General features: G+C 40.5%; 1 protein-coding gene across 5 annotated transcripts in view; it reads right to left on the bottom strand.

The window, feature by feature from the left end:
- The window catches only part of TRIM55 (tripartite motif containing 55), a 43,105-nt gene that overhangs the window by 9,887 nt on the left and 9,988 nt on the right, over positions 1 to 23,230 (bottom strand). The window contains exons 5-11 of one of the 5 annotated variants that reach the window (XM_029923897.1): positions 11,995 to 12,228; positions 11,630 to 11,652; positions 11,402 to 11,526; positions 9,990 to 10,067; positions 9,706 to 9,887; positions 8,081 to 8,368; positions 6,686 to 6,773 (exon numbers count right to left, since the gene is read on the bottom strand). In XM_029923897.1, the coding sequence (XP_029779757.1) occupies positions 6,686 to 6,773; positions 8,081 to 8,368; positions 9,706 to 9,887; positions 9,990 to 10,067; positions 11,402 to 11,526; positions 11,630 to 11,652; positions 11,995 to 12,228 (1,018 nt within the window). Of the gene's footprint in view, positions 1 to 6,685; positions 6,774 to 8,080; positions 8,369 to 9,705; positions 9,960 to 9,989; positions 10,068 to 11,401; positions 11,527 to 11,629; positions 11,653 to 11,994; positions 12,229 to 23,230 lie in introns of all 5 variants that reach the window. The other 4 variants (XM_029923896.1, XM_029923895.1, XM_029923899.1 and 1 more) reach the window with 4 other exon arrangements.

Below are 23,230 nucleotides of genomic sequence, written 5' to 3'. Positions count from 1 at the left end.
GCTCATGATATGCTAGATAGGAAGAATCTGTAAACGTGAGATAGTAGCAGGGACCATGTGCGCCTGCTTGTTAACACTCGGCTTAGGGATCTTGGACTTCTTAGCAAGAAGACAGCTTGGTGCTGTAAGTCCTTGGCCCATGACAGGGTGGCCTCTGAAGTCCTGTAAAATCTGGTTTAGGTAAGATAAGGAGTGAGTTAGGGCATAAGTGTGTCATGAAAATATACAGAGACATTAGCTTATAAAGCAATTTATATCAGAACTAAAAATAGGGTCCCACAGACCAGTGACGACTAGTCACTGAATCATCAAGTTCAGCCTAGTGACTTAAAAGCATTAGTCCCTCAGCTATCTCAGCTCTTGCTGTGCTTGGCCCTGGGGCATGGCTTCGGGAGGAAGGGGGAGACGGCTTGCTGGTTCTGAGCTGAGGACTTCCCCATGGCCAGACCCTTGGAACACCTTAAGGATTGTCAGCAGCTTTCTTCTTCAGGCTCTCCCCACCTGCCTTCTAACTTTGCTAATCTACTTTAAAAGATAACACATGTGTATGAGGACCTCCTTCATGCCCATTAAAGCAGGTGGACACACACACACACACACACACAGACACACACACACACACACACACACACACACACACACACACAGAGATAGAAAAGAATTTTGTTTAACACTTACCTTGAGATGTATTAAGAAAATATAACAATGATAAATGTGAATGAACCTAAACAAAGCCTCAAAATGCACGAAGCAAAAGTGATAGTATTGCAAAGATAAATAGACAAACCCACAGTTATAATCAGAGACCTCAAATCTCCTTTTGCAGCTATTGATGAAACAAGTCAATAGAAAATCAGTAAGGATTATCAGAAACTTGATCAACTGACCTAACTGACCTTTCTAGAACGCTCACCTAACAACAATAAAAAAATCAATGTTTTCAAGTGTACTTGGAAAATTCCCCAAGGTAGATCATATTCTGGGCCATAAAACCTTAAGTTGCTTATATTTAAATCTTAAATTTAAAAGGATTGAAATCATATAAAAAGTATTGTCTGTACATGACAGAATCAAACAGAAATCAAACAAAAGGTGTCTGGAAAAATCTCCAAATATCTAGAAATAAACACGACTAATCTAACTCATGGGTCACAGAACAAATCTCAAGGCAAATTAGAAAATATTTTGAATTAAATGAAAATACAACATATCAAATCTTGTGGGATGTAGCTAGAACAGTGATTAGAAAAATTTATAGCATTAAATGCTTATATGAGAAAATAAGAAAGATTTCAAATCAATAACAGGTTTTCACCATACGAAACTAGAAAGAGAAGAGAAAATTAAACGCAAAGTAAGCGTAAGGATGAAAATAATAAAGAGCAGAAATGAATGAATTAGAAAATAGACCCGGGGCGTCTGGGTGGCTCAGTCGGTTAAGCCTCTGGCTTCGGCTCAGGTCAGATCTCACGTTGTGGGTTCGAGCCCCGCGTCAGGCTCTGTGCTGACAGCTAGCTCAGAGCCTGGAGCCTGCTTCCGGTTCTGTGTCTCCTTCTCTCTCTGCCCCTTCCCCTCTCATGCTCTATCTCTCTCTGTATCAAAAATAAATAAAACATTAAAAAAATTAAAAAAAGAAAAAAGAAAATAGACCCAAAAAAAGCCCTATAGAGAAAACCAATAAAGCCAAATAAAACGAATAAAGCAGAGGACTTACATTATCTGATTTAATTTTTTTGTTTATTTATTTTTGAGAGAGAGAGCATGCACGCAAGGAGAGGAGGAGCAAAGAGAAGGAGACAAAGAATCCAAAGCAGGCTTCAGGCTCAGAGCCTGACACAGGGCTTGAATTCATGAACCACAAGATCATGACCTGAGCTTAAGTTGGACACTTAACCAACTGAGCCACCCACTCACCCCTTACATTTCCTGGTTTAGAGACTTCTATAAAGCTATAATAATCAGGACAGTGTGGTATTGGTAGAGGGACAAAGATACAGATCAATGGTTCAAAATAGCTGATCTACAAGTAGACCTGAATATATATGGTCATTTGAATTTCTACAGTCATCAAGGTACTTCACTGGCGAGAGGGGTGAGGGTGGGTGTGGAGGGGAGATAACCTTTTTAATAAATAGTGCTGGAATATCAAATATGTATATAGAAAATAAGCAAAGAAAATACAGAAACTTGATCCTTATCTCACAATACAAAAAGTAACCTAAAATGATCGTAGATCTAAGAGCTGAAACTATAAAAATTCTAGAAGAAAATGTGAAAGAAAATCCTTGTGATTTTTGAGTTAAGCAAAGATTTCTTAAGACACAAAAAACACAAAACATAAAGGGAAAAATTAAAAATTGAACTTTATCAAAACAAAAAATGTTTGTTCTTCAAAATACACTTAAGAACATGAAAAGGCGAGTCACAGACTGGGAGAAAATATTTGCAAAGCATGTCTGGTAAGGGAGTTTTAGCCTAAATAACATAAAGAACTTTTATAACTCTCTAGTAAGATAAGCAATCCAAAGAAAGTGGGCAGAAACTTCATCAAAGAAAATATTAAAATGACTTAGAAGCACATGAAAAGATGCCAAACATCATTAATCATTGGGAAAATGCAAATTAAAACTCTGTGCCATACGCATCCATTAGAATGCCTGCCATGTAAAAGACTGACACAGAACCAACTGGGATGCAGGGAGGGGGTTAACTAACTACAAAGGCACCTGAGGGCACTTTCGGGAGAGAGAGAAATATTCTACGTCTTAATGTGGTGGTGGCGTTATAAGCCTACATATTTGTCAAAAGTGATCGTACTGTGTAACACTTAAAATCAGTAAACTTTTAAACCGTGTATCTGTAATCTCTTCATTCAGTATTCTGGGACTTCATGGACTGTGTACATACTAAGAATTTGCTACACTGGGCAGTGAAGTATGTAAGTGCCTTTAGATGGACTTCAGAAAGGTCATTGCAGCTGTGGAAATATTCAGCTGAAGAGGTGCCTAGGAAGAGATCTGGAAAACAGTTTGGGAAGTGGACATTTATGTAAGAGCTTCAAGGCAAGACATATTTTGAGAAATGCACAGGCTATTTCTCTGAGAGCCTGTTATGGCTGTCACTCAGCATGGTTTGTGGCAGACCTGGGTCCATAACCTTCCCAGTGAAAACATCCTGAAACTAAATTTCTCACTCTCTAAATATATAAATAGATGAACCTTTTCACTGAGTAGTTGCTACCTTTTCTCAGTGGGAAAATGAAAGTAAATAAAAGTAAATGCCCAGAGTCAATGCTGAGAGGCGGCAGGACAGGAACCTAAGTCCTAACTTCATTGATCTTTCCAGTGCCCAAGACTTAGCAGAATTTCTACCCAACTTGTTTGCCTGTTTTCAGGCTTGAGAAATGGAATGTGAAAAGTAGATATTCTATTCTTAAAAAACAAGTATTTATAATATAGTAAAACTTTTAGGTTCTCTTATAACTGTGACTTCAGACTCTGGTGAAATGAGCTGTGGTTCTTCATAGAGGCAGAAATTATAGAGATTTTAATGTCAAAGTCCCTATCTCCAAAGCAATTGACTTTCACTGCGGTGCAGTGAGGGAGGATGGGAGGTCCTCTGACCTTGACTGAGGCAGCTGCCCAGTTGATCCACCAAATAGGAAGACATTTCTCTGGAAATCCCTTTCCCTGAACAGTTCCCATTAAACAGTTTGGACAAATTCTTCCACACAAGGCTGCTAAGCCTCATTGGGAAGGAAAGAAGGGTAACAGGGAGGATCTTTCATTGTTGCTGCTCCTACTTCTAGAAAAATCTAACTGCTATATTCCCAATAAAATCCTCGATTGTCCTTGGGTATGGATGGTGGGAGTGGTCCCTGTGTTAACACCCTGGTGTAATTTGCATGAAAGTTGTGTAGGAAGAGGAAGGACAATGAGGGAAGTAGATTTGACCCAGAAATGGCCCCAATGAGGCATGCCTGGGAGATGAGGCGGCTTTCCATGGGCAGCTGACCTGCCTTCTTCCCACCTTATTATTGCCCTGTCATCTAAGATTGACTAGGGAGGGGTGTCATTTTTTTCAAAATAAATTTAAAACTTAACACATGAAGTAAATCAAATGTTATTTCTTCCCAAACTCTTTTTGCATTGACAGAGCATGCAGCCTAGAAAGGGGGAGACTTAGAGGGCAGTTTTGCAGTTCATGCCCAGGGGCTCTGCACAGTGTGACCTGTGACCTTTTTCACAGGGCTTCCTGGGAGAAATCGGATGTTACAGGGCTCTTAGTGCATCCTGCAGAAGAATCTTCTGAGAGATTCAGTTTTGCCACAAGGCTGAATCCAAACCCTGTTGAGAAAAAATTTTTTCTCCAAGAATGAGTGCTCCTTTGATTCAACAAAAGCAGAATCCCAGTTCACCACTGGTGGAGACTGCTTTTTGCCATGATCAGTTTCTAATATATAATCGGCGTGTGTGATTAGGTGAAGAGAGAAGGTAAACGGGATAAAGTAAGGGGGCGTCTGGGTGGCTCAGTCAGTTTGAGCGTCCGACTGTGGCTTGGGTTATCATCTCGTGGTTCGTGGGTTCAAGCCCTGCATCAGGCTCTGTGCTGACAGCTCAGAGCTTAGAGCCTACTTCACATTGTGTGCCTCCCTCTTTCTCACACCCTGCCCTGCTCATACTCTGTCTCTCTGTCTCTCAAAAATAAATAAACGTTAAAAAAATAGGATAAAGTAGAGATTGTATGGTATCAGAAATCACAGGCAGCAAAAGCAAAGGCAGGTTTCACTATGTGGATGGCTATGAAAAAAGCACGTGGGAACAGAACATTTGCCTTCTTAAAAGTTTGAAGGTGACTGAAGTGAGTTTACAGATCAGCAGGTGGGCCTGAGAGGTTTCTGAGATTCTAAGGCAACATTATTCCCTGACATAATAAAGAGAGGTAAGACCAACAGTGAATCAAGAACTTCTGTATCACATCCTAAATGTCCAGGGAAAGACAAATGATAAAGTGCGAAGTTCCAATAAGCTAACTTTGGATTGAACAAATACTAGTCTAGTGAGTTGGATTCTGAGGCGTTGAAAGCAAATCAGGCCACAAAAAAGTCACAGAAGCCAGCAACCTGATACTATGGTGAGGTCTCTATCAACCTGTCCGTATTTTTTGCAGTACTGAATCCCAATCACCCTACTCCACCCTCTCCTGTCCGCCTCACCCTTATCTTACGGGCATGTGAATGTGAGGGTGCACGACATGGGCTCAATGGATGGCAGACGAGAAGCATGACTCTCCCCCTGCAGTCTCAGAGAAGCATTACAAGAATGTATGGCAACAAAGCCCAAAACCTGAATTCTCAGAATGTAAACCGAACTCTTCAGACAATTATTCAGATCCACAGTTACTCAGGATATTTCAGTAAAATATGGAGTTTTCGCTCTCCCCACTTGCCCCACTGAGTCCATGGCCAATAATTCTACCCACTGCTCTTCACCACAAATAAGGAGCAGATTATAAAGACTAGGAACATTCTAGGGTACAAGGTGTCTGGCTATTAGACATTGGGGGCAGATCCTACTCACGCATCATTGCAGACATGACAGGGACCCATGGAGATCCTACTGTCATTGCTGAACAGACAGCTAATGAGGCAGAAAGGAGCTATGATCAGAGCTTCCAGAAGAGTCAATGTCAACGCAGGAAAAAGTCAATGAGCCAGAAATAGCTGAGGGCTTTCAGCACCAGTCACCCTGAATTGCTTCTGAGCTACAGGCACAGGGAGCTGGGCCTCCGATCCAGCAGGGTCATTTACTCAAAAGTATGTGAGGTTTGAATCTTTAAATATTGTTAAACTGATAATATTCAAAAGGCTATTAGAGAAGTAAGGTGTCTGTCCCTAAGCAAATCTTATAACAGTAATTAAGAAAATGCTTGACTTTGAGAAAAGTGTCTCAAAAATAAAGACTATTTGCTTTATGGCTCTTCTTTGGTCCTCATTCCTTGTGTCTGGTAGATGAACATTGCTCTTCCTGCTTTTTATTTATTCAAGTCTGACCTGGCTGAAATCCCCTTGATGTTGCTGCACCTGCGGTATCTTTCTGTCAGAGAGCTCCTCTCTTAGGAAAGACTGTAGAGTCTGAGGCTTCAAAGAGAACTGAGAAGTCACCAGACCCACCTTCCCACCAGTGCAAGAATTGCCTATGTTTCCTTGACAGGAGTCATCCGGCCGCATCCTGGGTGCCTCTGATGTAAGCAAATGAAATGCAGCTTCTTAATCTGTGGAAACCCTATATATTCCTGAACAAGTCCTTCGCTGGTCCTCCCTCTAATTTAAGAGCAGTGAATCCTAACGGCATTATTGACAAGTTTTTGAAACTGGCCTGTCCTAATGGCCATTTTGGAGGGTCCACGTGTACTGGATTACTGAATAATTGCCCACTGAGTCACTATTCTGAGTCAGGAGTTTCCCCTCCATGCAGGATTAGATAATGGAGCAATCACCCCTCAGGAAGGCACCTTGAGATTGCACTGTAGTTTGAAGCCATGACTATGATCTAGAACTTGGTTCAAATTTTTAGATGGCTGAGCTTTAAAGTTGGAGAGAATTTATCTCTGAGCCTATAGAGTAGGGGTATTATGGAAGAAACTACATGAGATGTTAGTTAAGGGAAAAGAAAATATTTCCTACCCATTAAAGTAAAAATCAAGCACTGAATCTGACGCCAGATGTAGTGAAGTATAAGAAAAGCCAAAAGTGCTAGGCAGATTGCTAACTCCTGTGAGAAAACAAGAAGAAAGCTTCACTGATATTATCACAAATAATATTTTTTGACATCATTTAGAAGGATTTTGCATTTTGGTTTGGAGCCCTATTACATGCTCCTATTATGGGGGTATTTCACATGCTTTTCATAAAACGGCTCTTCCTGACTCAACTTCCACTAAATATGTAAGAAAGCCAATTAACTTTCTAGAAATAAAATTCCCATAAACTTTCTAGAAAACAATATACTCCATTTTTTAACCTAAAAACTACATCAGGATGTTTCCTCACACCAAGCAATTATTTTTGTCATTTGTGAAATGTCATTTTTCACTTGTGAAAATAAATATATAATACAAAAGCATGTTACTTTTAGTTTTCCAAACACAATTTCATTACCTCATGAAATTAAGGTTCACTTGAGCAGATACAGTCAAGACAATAAGTAATTTTCTGATTTTTTTGAAAAATGCTGTTTGTTGTTCATAATCACCTGGTGACCCAGGAGCATGGAAACAGAGTATGTTTTTGACATCCCTTGTCTGGGCAACACTCACATCCACACATCATTTAAGAATGTTCATGGATATGGAACAACCATGAGCATTCTTCCTTGTAAAGAAATTGTAGAATATTCCTTCTGGCGAATCTTTGAGCAACATCTAACTCCTATAGGAAAAAGACATGGCCTTCAAAGTATATTATAAAAGAAAAAAAAAGGTACTAAGTGACCCTTAAAAAAACCCCAAATTTAGGAAAAACCTGTGCTTTTCTGTTCCCAGCAGCACATGTTTAAGAAGCGCTGGTTTAATCAAGCAAGACTATCTTGGTCTAGCCCAGGCCAGCACACTCCCAGAATCCATGAATTAACCAGAGGTTATTTTCCAGAGCAGACTGAGAAGTCAGTTCAAACGTGCTCCTTCAGGGTTGCTGGGAATGACACAAAAGCAGGTGATTAGTGTTGAGAAGCCCAAGGAGGACACAGAAAAGGCTGAGCAAGGGCAAGGGGCCTTTGCCAAGAGGAACCAGTCACTGCAGACAAAGCAGCTTTCAACTGCATGCTTAGGGGCCTGGCTTGGGGAAGCCAGGTGTGATGTCACCACATATGAGTAGAGTGAAGTCAATTTTATTATTTTTTGTTTTGTTTTGTTTTACAAGGCTTAAGAAACAAGCCAAAAGGGGAATCAGTTGTTTCTCTGTTTTTCCCAAGGCCATGGTTTCTTTCTGCCCCTTTGGAAGCCCTTCTTTCTTGCTGTGTTCCCAGCAGGATGCTAGGTGGCATGGGGAAGCATTCAGAGACACAAGAGCGTCGACACTAACCTGAGAAGTAGCTGCAGGTGAACTAGTTTCCTTACCACTCACTGCTGCCCTCTCACTGGCTGCAGCTTCTGCCACTTCTGCCTTCTGCACATTCGAATCCTCAGAACCAGGAGGCCCTATGTGTCCCAGACTTTCGGTCCCTGGGGTGGAAGGTGGGTTGGTGGTGGCTTTCCGGGTTTGGCCTTTATACCAACTAGGGTAAAACAAGGGATCCGCAGTGTCCGTTGCTGCAGGGACTGGAGTTTCAGACTCTGTGGTCTGCTGAGAGCCAGTGGGCACAACCTCCCCCTTAATCAGGACGGATGAATTCAACAGTAAAAAGAAAAAGAAAAAAAAGAAGAAGAAGAAAATGCAGTCGATTTAAGTTCCCTGTGAGTGAAAACCGTGAGCTCTCTGTGCAGTGCCTGATTTAGTGCATGTTTTAGTTCATCCCACCCTCTCAAGCGCTAAGGGAAGGAAAGCTGACAGCACACCTCTCTCTAGGCACTGCATGTGCCTTCTCGTTCTGGGCTTGTCCTTCCCTAGATGGCAGCCTGGGCAAATAGACAGAAGACAACTGAAATGAAGGTTGCTTTTAAAATATTGGATGTAGGTGAAAGGTCAAACTATTGGCCACAGTTAATTTTTTTTACATTCTTGGTGGGCTTCCCAAACCCCTTTCCTGAAATCCCAAATTGATCTTATTGATAAAATCTAAGTCTTGTTGAGTTACCACACCTCTGAAATTCAGTGCAATTCAATTTCAAGGAACCATTAACAGTATTTCAGCCTGGTTTCTTATGGAGATCTAGCACAGAATATAATTCTATAAGTCAGAGTTCCCCCTCTGAGGTTTTGTTTCTATGAATAATTTCAATCCATTCTGAAAGCAAGTACAAAGCCAGGGTTCCTTTTTGATGAATCTACATTGCCCACAAACTCCATAGGTTGAGACCTCTCTGCTGAAGGTGTCATGAAGTCAGCACAAAGACTTGAAAACTGGACAGTGACATCTTAGAAGCTAAATGTCAGCCAATCAGATACAGAATTTGGGATGCGTTATCTCCTAAGAAGACTTTAAAAACAATTCTGTTAACACATAGTCTCATCAAATGACAGAAACATAGAAAACTAGATGTCATTTGTTTCTCCACTTAATGAAAGATGTATTTCAAGGTAAGCGACAGGGACATAAACTAGCATGGCTTCTCTGTTTACTTCCTTTATTATCTACAGAAAATTCAAAGTTCTGAAGGGACATTCATTTTTATGTCTCACCTTAGATTCTTTATCACCTTGGACTCCCTCTCTGTATTCAGAGCAGACCCAATTGGCATGACATTGACTGTGAATTAACATGTTACACACATACCCCTCCCCCCATGCACACACAATTTCCAAATTGCCTCAGATTTGAGGGTGGGGTTTGTGGGAAAATCATGTCTCACCAACCAATTATAACAATACCGAACCTATTGAATCATCTAGAGGACTTTTCTCCCAAACATGGACTGCACTGAATTAATTCTTTTGTCTTCCACATACAAATGTCTGGCCTGTAGTTACCTTTTTCTTAAGGCAGAATAAATTCTTAGGCAAGGAGGCACACCTGTGAATCCTGTAGGAAGGCATATGTGGACGGTTACCTGCATCACTGGAGCGTCTGCAGCAGGTGGGAGGCCTGGAGGGGACTCTGGAGAGGGGCCCGGAGACGCCCCCAAGGCGGCCTGGAGCTCTGAGGCCAGTGGAGAGGGCTCCGAGGCTTTCTCTGGACTTTCATTCTCTCCTGAGGACTCTGTCCGAACATTTTCTACCTCTTCCACTTCTATTTGCTCTCCTTCTTCTCCTCCTTCTTCTGCTTCTCCTTCTCCTCCATCTCCATCTCCATCTCCTTCTCCTTCTCCTTCTCCTTCTCCTTCTCCTTCTCCTTCTCCTTCTCCTTCTCCTTCTCCTTCTCCTTCTCCTTCTCCTTCTCCTTCTCCTTCTTCTTCATCTTCATCTTCATCTTCTGGTAAGGTAATGTGTTTTTAAAATCATTATAACCACCACCATAGTGCAGCTATGAAATCAATTAATGGCCAGTACTTCCAGCCCAGATTAAGGTGAGGGCTAGGGAAATCTCCATGAGACACTGGACTGTGGCCCGAGTGCGTCATGCTGGGGCCCGTGCTGCTAGTTAATGTGGGCAGGAGAAATGTGAAGATGGGCCCAACCTTCACCATCCTCCTTGTTTCCCTCTCCAGTACAAAGTGCGTTGTCACTACCACTGCGCACCATTCACCTGCGCCCCTCCCCCCGAAGCCTGGTCACATTTATATCCTATTCTGTCACATCTGCAAGCTCCTGGAGGACTGGGATTGTCACTTATGTATCTCTGTCAAATTAAGTGGAAATGCAACTCTATTCCCTATCTCAGAACACTCAGAACACTTGTTTTACTTTCTTATGTCCTCTGTTCGGTGAATGCTGACTTTTGCCACAGTTAATGCCGTGACTCTTTTCCTAACACATTGCTCTTAATATTCCCTCAAGCAATTTTAAGGAGAGGCAATAACATGTAATATTAATATATTATTAATAATATATATTATATATATTAATAATAATATTAAGTAATTATTTTAAAAAGATTCATCCTGAAGATTTACTTCTAAAGTTACATCTGTATACACTAATACAGCTTCATGGCATTATTAGAGGTCTAGCCAAGGAGTCTTTGACCTAGATAGGTTAGGATGAATCAAGACAAAGTTTTGATCAGCTCCAAGATTATTTTCTTCTTTTTAATTATTTCATGAGGACAAATTTCCAGGAGGGCCTCTGGACCAAATGGTAGAGATGCATTTATAACTCATGAAATACAGCTGGTTACATAGAGCCAGTTTTATTTCCATGTGTGACTTATTCTATGACTCATTTCTCTTCTTGCCCTCTGTTGTTTGGTTAAGTGGAAGTGCTACAATGTCTATCCAAATGTCGTCTACATTTTATTTTTATCTCATCCTTACCCTTGCACTTGATGGCACTTCACATCATTGTAGTTAATACCTTGTGTAGGGGTGTTGAGATGTTATCATCACCATTAATTATTATTTGACTACCCAGAGTCAAATGCCCAATAATGGCATTATAATAGGCACTGTGATGTGCGAAGCCAAATAAACACTGTCAACCAACTGTATGAATCTGTAATGTAATAGACTTTCACATTGGGTTATGATCTTTCTAAATTCTCAACATCCATTCTGTTGGTGATTCTGAATCCCCCTTTTCTCCTTCTGAATCCATCTGCAGCTTTCACACACCTGCAACTTTGGCCAAATGGTCACAAGAATAACAAACCTCTGTAAAAGTCAATTTCGCGTATTATTTTTTCTTCTCTATTGAGGTTGACTGTGAAGTGGTTCATGTTCTCATAACCATGTTCTATTTTCTCCATCTGAAATGCCTTCGATGCCTCAGAAATTCTGCAACAAAGACAAGTTGCCACTTTTTGTCACCGTTTAACATTTGATAGCTTTGGGTAAAAATGAAAAGTATGCAGTTTTCCATAAAATGAAAATTACTTACTTTTGTAACAGGGTTTTGGCATTCTGTGAAAGCAAACAAAAGACAGACCTACTTAAATTCTTTTCATCAAAGACTTTATTCTTTCCTCCGCTGACTCTGAAAATCTCAGAGCTTAGTTTCTAAATGCCATGAATAACTGCTGTTTTATAGCAGAACCTTCTTATATTTAAGCGATGTCATAGTCCCTTAAATATATGCTTATGAAATTGTTTAAACAGATGGAGACATGAACACTTAAGAAGCTTAGAGTTTAGTTGGTGAAATAAATCAGAATGCTGTGTACATAAAATAGCAAAAATATGATGACAACTTCTCCAGCACCCACCTTCTTGGTTAGTTCCTTCAGGTGCTGAAAGAATACTTACCTGCAGAAACACTGCCATTTCTGGCTCATCCATGAACTGGATTCCTGATTCAACCAACTTTGACACATTTTCCAAGTGATCAGAATATTTTTTGATCAGAGCACGGACATGTTCCAGTTTCTCCTCTTGGGTTCGGGTAATGACTTGGGTCATTTCATTCTTCCTCTCCTCCAGGATACCATACAGGTAATCAAACTTCTCACAAAGTTCCTGTTTCTGTTTTCTGCAGCATTCCTGTTAGTTGAGTTAGTACATGTTAGAAACTGTTTGAAAGAGTGCCTGTTTGGAGAAATCACCTTGGGGTGCCTTGGTGGCTCATTAAGCACCTGACTCTTGATTTTGGCTCAGACCATAATCTCATGGTTCATGAGTTCTAGCCCCTTGTTGGGCTCTGTGCTGATAGATTCATTCTTCTTGGGATTCATTCACTCTTTCCCTTTCTCTCTGCCTGCCCTTTCCTCTCTCAAAAAAAATTTTTTTAAATCACCTGGATACTTTGGGAGATAAATTTACTTATATAGGATATTTTTTCTTTTCTTTGAAGTTGTCCTTTGGGTATAGATTCCCATTGTGTTGATGCTTTGAACATCTCATTTTGATACTTAGATGATCCAAAATCAACCAATTGATTAAATGGATCAATGATTTTTCAATATGTTCTATGTAAATGGAGAATTTCATAGAAATTCAGACAGTTTTTTTAAACAATCATATATTGGTTATATAGCTTAAAGGCTTATATTTTGCTTTAGAATGAGTATGTGTATATGCATGTATATAAGGAAACCACTATGGTACTTTCTGGTTTGTACCCTTCTCTGCTCCACCTATACTGCTGCTGTTCTAGTTTCGATCTTCCCATGGAGATTCTGAAGCTTCCCACTGGCCTCTACATCTGAAATTCCCTCCTTCAAGCAAACTCATACACTACAAACAAATTCATTTTCCTGGAGTACATTTCCCTGGGAAAAGTGCTCTTTCTCTGACTACTCGTTGCTTAGAGAATAATATTTAAACTTCATAACTGGCTTCTCCAGCTTCTCCATGACCTGGTTCCAGCTTTCCTTCGTTACACTGCAGAGTTCTCCATCACATACCCTGTGTCCAGCAAAAACGAACCATTCCCTTTCTTTGCTCATCATCATCCCTCTGTATAGAATGTTCTTTTCCAATTCATAGTTGCAAACTCTAAGTAATCTTAAAGACATTGTTGCAATACCACTTCTTCCATAAAACTGTCTTTGATCTCTATGACCGAATGCCATCTTTTAATTCTTCTGAAATCCCATGATAGTTACCACTTATGGCATACAGCTGTATTCACCTGATGATCTATTTATCCAATACTGTTTAAGACAGGGAAATATGGGATCTGGTCTTTGATTCCTGGAGAGAACGGCTGTATGGGAATTCAAGCTTCTGCATTTGCACTGTGTCCCTGAAGCATCTCTAGTACCGTCTAGCTCCCTTCTCTCTGAGTCCACATTTAAAAAATAATTAACTTTCCACTTGGCCTGGTCATTGGCCTTTTTCTTTTTCTTTCTTTTTTTTTCTTTCGAAAGCAAAGGGCTTTATTACGAGTTTATAAGCTTGGGCTCACAGATTCCACCAACACACTGGATCCACGTGGAGCGAGCCCCGAACATGGCGGGGTAGGGGCTTTTTTAGGGAGGGGGCATTGCAGAAAATGGCAACACAGGCACAGTGATCCAATCCCTATCCCCTCCCCATCAATATTGGCAGTCGCCTTTTGCTTTTTCAAGCTCCAGTAAGCTTGTTGTGTATATATGCCAGTATTCTTGGGCCTGACCATCTCTGAGCCCAGGACCTTTATAGCTGAGAACAAGTATTGAGACATGATGGTCCAACATAGCTCTCCTGCCTGGTGGAGGTTTCTTGAAATACAACCAATTGATTTGACATTTCTGACCTTTGTGTGACCCTTATTACATGTTCTTTCATTTTAGTAAACATTGGTCTCTTGGATGTTAAGTATCACTTTCTTCCTTCACATGAGTTTCTTAAATATCTAAAGTATAGTCTTCTTTAAAATTTTTAATGTTTTATTTATTTTTGAGAGAGAGAGAGACAAAGAGAGAGAGAGAGAGAGACATCGTAAGCAGGGGAGAGTCAGAGAGAGAAGGAGACACAGAATCTGAAGACAGGCTCCAGGTTCTGAGCTGTCAGCACAGAGCCCGACATGGGGCTTGAATCCACAGATCGGGAGATCATGACCGGAGCCAAAGCTGGACGCTCAACTGACTGAGCCACCCAGGCACCCCTAAAGTATAGTCTCTTTAAGGATAGAATCTGGGTCTACCTGGGACATGTACCATTTCAGACAATAAGATGTTCAATATATCTTGTTGAACAGGTTTCTAAAAACTGTGTTTCATTTCTCCCCAATTTCTCTACTATTCTTAGACAAAGGGGAAAAATGGATAACCTAAACCAAATTGTTGATTTTGAAAACATTCCACAAATGAACAAGAAATAACACCCCTCACTCTACTGCCTCTTTTGGAATGCAGTCAATTCTTATCACATCTTCTGACTAATAATGAAGCATGAAGGAGATCCAATGATTCTAACCACTTTAATAATAATTACTGGTTAATTCTATCATCCTCCATCCATTCATTCATTTAGCAATCAATTATTAAGTGTATCATTTGTGTCAAGCACTATACAAGTTCTGGGGACCCAACAATGAACTGAAATGTAATTCTTGTTCTCAAGGAACTCGGGTTCACTGAATGAGAAACATGGGCCAATTATACAATAACAACCTAGTGACTGAATAATTTAAATATTTTAGAGATTTATACCAGGTTTTATAGAAATATGTGGGTGGGGGACCTTCAAAGGGAGCTGGGGTAGGTGGCTCAGGAAAAGATTCTTAGTAGAAGTGGTGCCTGACTTTAGCCATAAAGGACGAGCAGGAGCAGAGGAGGTCAGAGGAGGGGATGAAAATCCATGGAGTTCCATTGGCAGTTATCAAAGTAATAGTACTAGGGTCCACATGGTGTGTCCAGACATGGAAACTGTTGGGCTTGCCAAATTTGGATCCACTTCAAGGCCTTTAGCGTGAGATCTGGACTATTCGTAGCTTCCCAGTCAAACTTTTTCGCTGGGTTGCTTTCTGTTCTAAGCTCATAGGTAACCTTGAGCCCACTGCATTCCAGAAATATGCCTCTTTGACATTCAGAAGCTCTGCTGTTTACTGAAAACATATGATGGTTTCTAGCTTATTTTTCTAAAGTGAATTATGCACTTGAAACATACATAGTAAGTATTAAGATGTGATACTGGCAGAATGTCTGTTTCTCAAGTTTTCTTCTAAGCCAAATTACTTATGAGACTGATGTCATGTGTCATGGCTAGTGTTTGCTTTAATGGTTTAAGAGAAATAGCCACTTTATTTATACATTATTTTCAATTCCAAGTATTATTTTATTTCCATTCTGATTTTCTAATAATTTGTACTCTATTGAATTTTAATAAAATTACTATCATTTTAATAGCAACTATTATTTATTTATTTACAGTATCGGAAATTCTATCCTATGCATGGCATATGCCTGATGATGACGATGATGGTGATGATGATATGACTACATACTGTATAAAACATTTATAATATTACCTGACACATATAGGTGCTTATTAAATTTAGATCCAAAGTTCCTTAATTTGAATTATTTAACTGTGGAATTTTGAAGTTGCATGGAATATCAGAAGTAACCTGCTCCAAACCAATCATTTCACTCATGTGGAAGCTGAAACCCAGCCGAGTTAAATCACTTTCTCAAGGCATTCTGCCATTTATTGTTGGTGCCTAGCCTATAGCCATGGGCTCTGAACTCCTGGGGCATTGCTACTCCTACCATACCTTGCTGTGAAATACTTGAAAGTAACTTTAAAAAAATTTTATGTGAAGTACTGTGAACTGAATATATGTCTTTTAACAAACCTACTCTGCAGTAAGTGGGTTTTTAAAGATAAGAAAACTCCAGTTGTTTCAGAATTACATTCATTCAGCAAAATTCACTAATTATTATGTACCAGGCATTAGAAGTTCTAAAAACCTGCCATAGTTTTCCAGTGTTCATGAGAAGGGTAGAAAAATTATTATATTTTCTAATCTCTCATTTTAAAAAACTTTACTTTTTTTCTTGCTTAATGTGCCTTTAGTATAATTCTGTGCAAAATATGGTAAGCCAGACAGGTTTCTGAAATAGAAAAAGTATCATTATTTCTTGGAATTATGAAACTAGTACTTTACAGACTTCTAGCAATGAACTTGGGATGTTCAGGTTAACCTAATGTCAGATTCAAATGAGAAATACTCTCTGAAATTAAAATTCTTCTATTTTTTCCTTACTCTCTGAGGTAGAAGCAATACATGAAGACTAAGGTGGGCACCCTTCCATCTTTCTGAACTACAAGACCTTCAAAGTGCTGTGAAGGTCAGTTAAAAACAAACACCTCAGCTTATCAACTCCCCCTCCGAAGTTAATTATGGAGCAAGTATATTCTGTGAAAGAAAAATACGCTCTTAGAGGGCAGCTCACTAGTGATAGTGATTACTCTGAATTTCAGTACCTACTGTGCCTTTGTAAATAAGGACCCGAAATGCTTTCAACAGTGACTTTCCCAGTAACCTGAAAAATGGAATGGGAAAAATGTGGACTTATGCATTATCAAAATGTCTGCAGGGAGCATACTTTAAAGGATGACTGTTACCTGCAAAAGCGTGATAGCAACTGTCTTTATCCCTTCTCCACAGAAACTTCCTCACTTCAAAGATTTCTTTTTGCTTTTAATGTTCTATATTACTTATTTCAGTAAAAAACCTGGGTTAAAAAAAAGGCTTCAGTAAAAAGTATTGGCTTTGTACCTTCCTCTTCCCGCCATGTCTCTGGATCGTATTTGAATCAAAATATATACTTTTTAAACTTTCAAGTTTATATTTTCAAATATTTCAAATATTTTCTTCTTCTTGATATCTGTGGTTCCTATGTCCTGTGTGTGTGTGTGTGTGTGTGTGTGTACGCACACACCAGTGCATGCATGCATACCTGTGTGAGCATGTTTGTAGTTGAAGTAACTTCCGTCCTGAATGCCCTAGGCATTGACCTCCAAGCATATTCTGATGCATAGCCTCCAGCTGCAACCTGACCTACCTCTTGGTCTGCCAGGACAGGTATATGTATTGGCTTCATAGAAGAACAAAATAAAAGTTGTCTATGATCCCTGAATGAAAATAAAATCTATCCCGTCTCTCAGGTGAACCCAGTATGGATGAAATATACCCCAAAAAGGGTGATTTTATAAAGGGAAAACTATGCTGCCCATATTAAAATAGTAAATTGATGACAGGTGGAATATCTGTTTCTAGCCAGTGTCATAATATCCAGCTATAAAGAAAAAAAATCATGTAATCATTTGGTCATTTACTTCGATGTGAGTAGGTAATCTTTAATATTTATCTAAAACCCCCTGTTTAGCTGTTGCTTTCATAGAAATGTTAAAAATGACAGAGTCTAATTTTTAGCCTTCTTTGTATTTTAATGGTAATAAGATATAAGATATGCAATTGCAAAGAAAAGCTTTCCATGGAAAAAAATCAACAATAGACTATCTTATACCAAAGAGTACATAGCCAGACAAGCAAAGTACCGTCATTCTGTTGTTTTTAATGGCTAGATTTTCAGTGGCTCATTTTCTCCCCAGGCACGTATTACTCTCTGAGATGATCTTGTTATTTATTTGTTTCATTGTCTAACTCCTCTACTAAAATAAAACCCTCCTGAGAGCAGGAACCTTTTCTGTTTAGTTCATCACTATTTTCCAGTATTATGTGGGCAGAATATGGCGTATAATGCACACATGACAAATACGGTCTGAATGATTGAGAGAATTAATGAAATATGACTTGTATCTAGGGATACTCAGTCCTCAAAAGTTTCTATGTTCCCAGAAAATAGATATAAATAGATACTCCTGGTCTCTGCTTCATTTAGTCCTCAAAAAAAACAGCAAAAAATAGCTGTGCAACCTTAGGGAAGCCATTTAACCTCAGGATAGTTTTATTATCTGTACAATAAGGAATGGAACTGGATGATTGCCAAGGTCCCTTTTGACTCTACAGTTCCAAGACTCTAGGGCTTGAGGTAAATGTGGAGATAGTTCAGTGTCATCAGGCTATAAAATGCCTCTTCCTACTTCTGACTGGTTTCAGAGTGGTTATCTAGAGCATTAAGACATAAATTATGTGCCCTGGCCCTGCAATGTCAGTCCCAGCTTGGGAATGTGCTAAGGCTATGACAGGAAAACCTAAGACAATTGTAACTGCTGCTCTTACCATGTAAGGAACATGACTCTGTGACCAAAATAGAGCTGAAGACAAGCTCTTAGCCCCGCCATCTGTCACTGAGCAACTGCGGCTCTCCCAGGCCCATGGCCCATGCACTACCCGCTGCATTCCTCCACCGCTCACCCGCACGCTCTCGTTTGGGGCTGTAGCTCTGGGTCTGGAAGTGCCCACTCAGCTTCATTTGAAATACAGTACTTCAGAATTCCCTTCATTGACCCAAATAAGGTTTCCTTTCCCCATGACTCCCAAAAGAAGGGGGAAATGCAGGTTAATAATACTAAAGAGAGAAATGTATTAAGGTAGAAAGATTCTCCTGAGGAAATCGGTCAGCCCTTTGCTGGTAAAGCCCCAATCTCTAGCACTTGGGAGAAGTCCCACGAGTGCAGACTAAGATTTGAAGGCAGGTCTCTGCCAGGCTATACAAGAAACGGAGCAGACAAACGAGGGTGAGGATAACGTATTTCTTACAGGCACATGAACTGGAGTCCAGCTCCTCTCCCGTCAGTGGGGTGCCCATGTGCAGTGCTCAGCCAAGTAACTCTACCCAGCAGCCATGAATCTCCAGACTCCCAAACTCATGCTGTTTTCTACCACATCATGTTGCCACCCACTTCACGTTAAAAGAACAATTATGTTCTAATCTGTGGGATCTCTAAAGCTTATTCCTGGGGTTTTGTCTAGATCATTTAAATGTTCCCTAAGCAAACTCCCTAAAGCAGAGAGCCCAGAGAGCCATACTGACTTGAGTCCTCTGGTTCAGTGAAAGCCACAGGACCATGGCAAGCTGAGAAGTTGTTTAATTTGCTTCCGTATATAGCAGAGAGTCAACTCGTCTCCCAGAAAAGCCTTAGCCTCCCTTAGTTGCCCATATTTTGCAATAACTCATATCTTAGATAAAGAATAGGGATAATACCTTCTGCCATTCATGTTCAGTTTTTCCATCTGAAGGGGGTTGCTTAGCCCTGCATCGTAATTGCTCAAGATCTCAAGAGTCTTTTTCTGATACCATTTAAAAGATGCTCCAGACGTTCCAGTGGTTCAAATGATTATTAGCATCATTACAATAAGTGTGGTCTTTCCAAGCTATGAGAATGATATGAGGTAACACTGAGCTCCTGGCATGCTCCTCTTACCCAGCTTAGTCATCACAGTAACACTGTGAAGATGTAGTATTAACCCCGCTGCACCAGTGAGGTTGAGGGACAAAGGGCTTAAGTAACTTCTAAGCTCATATAGTTAAGTGGCAACTAAAAGTCAAACTTTTAGGCATATGTTCTATTGCCTGTGAAATGTTGCCTTAAAAATTCTGGCATGCTTATGATAGTAATTCTTACGATATTTATACTTCATATTTGTAACTTCATGGAGAGTGTCCCCAAAGCTATTCGGGTAAAATTATTGTTTGGGGAATACAATAGATTTGTTCTCATTGCAAAATCATTGGAGGATCTTATTAAAGTTCTCATTTTTCAGGTAAGGGAAATGCCCAAGATCAAATAGTTATTATTCAACTTGTAGCTGTTTCCTTTAGACATGCATCCATTCAAAACAGGATTATTTCTAGGCCTCTTGTCTGCCAGCCTCAGGAGAACCAGAATTAATAGCCTACTCTCTTGGGTATCCAGTGATATAGGATAAGAGCTCTTTGTAAAGACTGTAAGATAGAGACAGAGGTTATGATTTCTAGGGATGAGGAAGGAAAGCCAGACAGTATTCTGGAAGCAGAGAGCTCCCAAGGCAGTGCACTTGTCCACTCCAACCAGCTGTCCTCTTTCTGAGACCCAGCCTATCCCAGAACATTTCCTGGCCTGGGAAGGCAAGTGTAGCTCCTACCATGCTGGGCTTATCTAGAACAGCCTAGAAGGCCCTCCAACAACCTGCAGTCTAGAGCTCTGGGAACATCTCAGGTGGAGCCACATTCAGCCAGGGCTGGTAAAAAAGACTGAAGGCTTCTTTACCCACTGTCATATCCACAGCAAAGAGGAAAAAATGCCACTCCTCCTTTTGACACAGATCAGATTGTCCTTTTGTGACTACAGCCCTTTTCAAAGCCGCTCACATACTCATTGTAAACTCACATCAATTGCATACATTATTTAAAAAATGTTTTAATGTTTATTTATTTTGACAGAGAGAGAGAGAGAGTGAGCAGGGGAGGAGCAGAGAGGGAGAATTCCAAGCAGACTCTGCAAAGTTCGCACAGAGCTGGATGTGAGGCTCCTTCCCACAAACTGGGAGATCGTGACCTGAGATGAAATCAAGAATTGGACACTTAACCAACTGAGCCACCTAGGTGTCCCCTTTTAATTTTAATTTTAAAATGTTATTTATTTTGAGAGAAAGAGAGAAAGAGCGAGCACACATGCGTCAGCTGGGGAGCGACAGAGAAAGAGGGAGAGAAAGAATACATTATTTTTAAAGGATAATAAGGAATCCACAGTGTGATTTAGCCTAAGCTCGGCAGCTCTCCAGGGCTGGTCCTGGGCCAGGTGTCTGACCAGCCCAGCCTTGCAAGACATTAGATGATCAAGGACAAAATTAGACACATACAAGGGATGGGCACTCTTACCAAAGGGCAGGTGTCTGGGCCCCAAGTGGGAAGAGGCAAGGTAATTGGGGAAGGATAGTGCCCACCCAGGGACTATTTCATTTCCCATCCCTAAGGGGTTCTTCACCAATCAGAACAGTGACTTCTTTAACAACAGCTCCCCACCCCCTGGCCAGGAGCCACCAATGGCTTCCCAGAAAATGTTTCCAGGCAGGTGGCGAGCAAAGGCAGGAAGGAAAACAACCACCCCAGTGAGAATGGGAGACACAGGAGCTCTGTGACCTGAACTCTCGTACAGAATTCACCAGCTCTGCAAGGTAGGATCATTTCACTCTAAGCCAAGAACCTGGTGTGCTTCATGCCCTACATGCGGCCTTGTAGGCTGGTGCTCACGAAGTGAGCCTCTGGTGTTTTGCCCACTGATACGGCCCTGGCTCTGTGGGAGACCACCTCAGTGACTACAAGTGCACCAGGCGGCCATTTGTGGCAGTGTCTCTGTTCTCTGTCATCTTCAAATGGAGGATATTTGCAGCAAATATGATTCATGAAATCAGAGGTTCATAAAAACCTCCATGAGGCTCTGAGCCAATACCTCCATCTCCAGATAAGCCGCCTAAACTGATCCAAAAGAACTGTGCTTATCTGAGTAACATTCATTCTATATTTATCTTACTGATTATTAAAAAATGTCTGGGTCACTTTAGAAAAATGTGAAATACAGGAATATATAAGGAAGACAGTAGTCCCACTGTTCACTACTCCTAACATTTTGGTTTCTGGAGTTTCCTCCCATATAAATATATTTGGGGGTTATTTATGAATATATACATTCTATACTGTTTTATTTCCTTAAAGTAAAATCTCAGAAGTGAAATAAATAGGTAAAAGTGATGGCTACTTTTAAGACCCCTGCCAATTTACACCTTCATCTGAAAACTCTACAGGGAACAATTACACTTGTCTAGTAACCTGTGAAAGTACTTATAAAAGTGTGTCATGTTTGATGAGTGCTTTTATCAGTAATCATAGGAGTAATAATCCTAAACTTCACTGCCAGGCAGTTCCTCCTGATATCTGCACTAAATCCCTTCTGCTGACTTAATTTCAAACCTGCTCCTTCTCGTCCTGTTCTCAGAGAAAGAAAAAACAGCTGCTCTCTGTCGCGCCCAACTGGCCTCTGGGAAGAAAACCGGTTGTCAAATCTCTCACCCGTTCAGTGTCCCCGGAAGCTGGCCCTTGGTTGTTTGCATTTATTTGCTCAAGGCCAAATGTGACCCCCAGAGCTTTTCTCCCATTTGTGTCCTGCAGCCTCCATGGCTGCAGAGATCTCTGATGAAGGCCTGACCAGAGATGAGTATAGAGATTACCTCACTTACCCGCAAGCAATACACTCCTATTTATACACCCGGGACTCAACATGGCACCACACCGGAGTGCTGATTCATGGCTTACTGATTAAGTGGTATTTGGCAAGTAAAACTAAAAGAGTTTATGTTGTCCATTTTGTAATCTCTTTGGGCTCTTCACCAAAAGAAAACTTCCCTTCTATAAGTGGATCCCAGATTTATCATGATCCTTTCAGGACTATGAGTATGGGGAAGAAAGGACATTGATTTTAATGATGTATATTTCTAAAATGAGATGGTTATGGCCAATGTCTTGAGGTCATCATCCAAGAACCAGTCTTGGGCCCCTGATAGAATTTGCCTTTCTAATGATAAAATAACAAAAACAGGGTATTTATCAGGCACTCACCATACACTAGGCACTATGCTAAGCATTTTGCTTATGCTTAATTTCTCACAGTAACTCTATAAAGTGGGTACTATGTCCCATTTTTACAGAGGAGAAAAATGAGGGATTGAATGTACATGAGAATGGATCTTAACACATAATGCATAGTTTCAAAAAAGCAGAATGAGACATCTAGCACCATACCATTTATAAAAGTAAAAGATGTGCATATAAAGCAGTCAAGATTTTATAAGAGTGTCGGTAAACAGAACACCAAACATGCTAGACTGCTTATGTACAGAGAGGAAAACAAGAGGGGACGTGGGAGTTAAAGAGAGAAAGGAGATAACAAGAGGGGCCGTGCCCACAGCAGTACAGACGATATACTCCAGAGTGAGCAGCCCAGTGCCTCGACACTGCATCTGAGGTCCAACCGCAAAAACCAACAACCCAAAACTTAAAACAGGGAACAATAAATGGCTCCAGGTTACAGACCCAGAGACCTGCTCTCAACCTACCTGTCTTGCACTTGCCCTTTATGCAGCCTGGCTTAACTAGTCTGTGAATCTTCAATT

The sequence above is a fragment of the Suricata suricatta genome, chromosome 15 (assembly GCF_006229205.1).
Source record: "Suricata suricatta isolate VVHF042 chromosome 15, meerkat_22Aug2017_6uvM2_HiC, whole genome shotgun sequence".
Taxonomy (NCBI): domain Eukaryota; kingdom Metazoa; phylum Chordata; class Mammalia; order Carnivora; family Herpestidae; genus Suricata; species Suricata suricatta.
The sequence above is the reverse complement of the archived record's forward strand: the minus strand, read 5'-3'. Positions and strand labels throughout refer to the sequence as shown.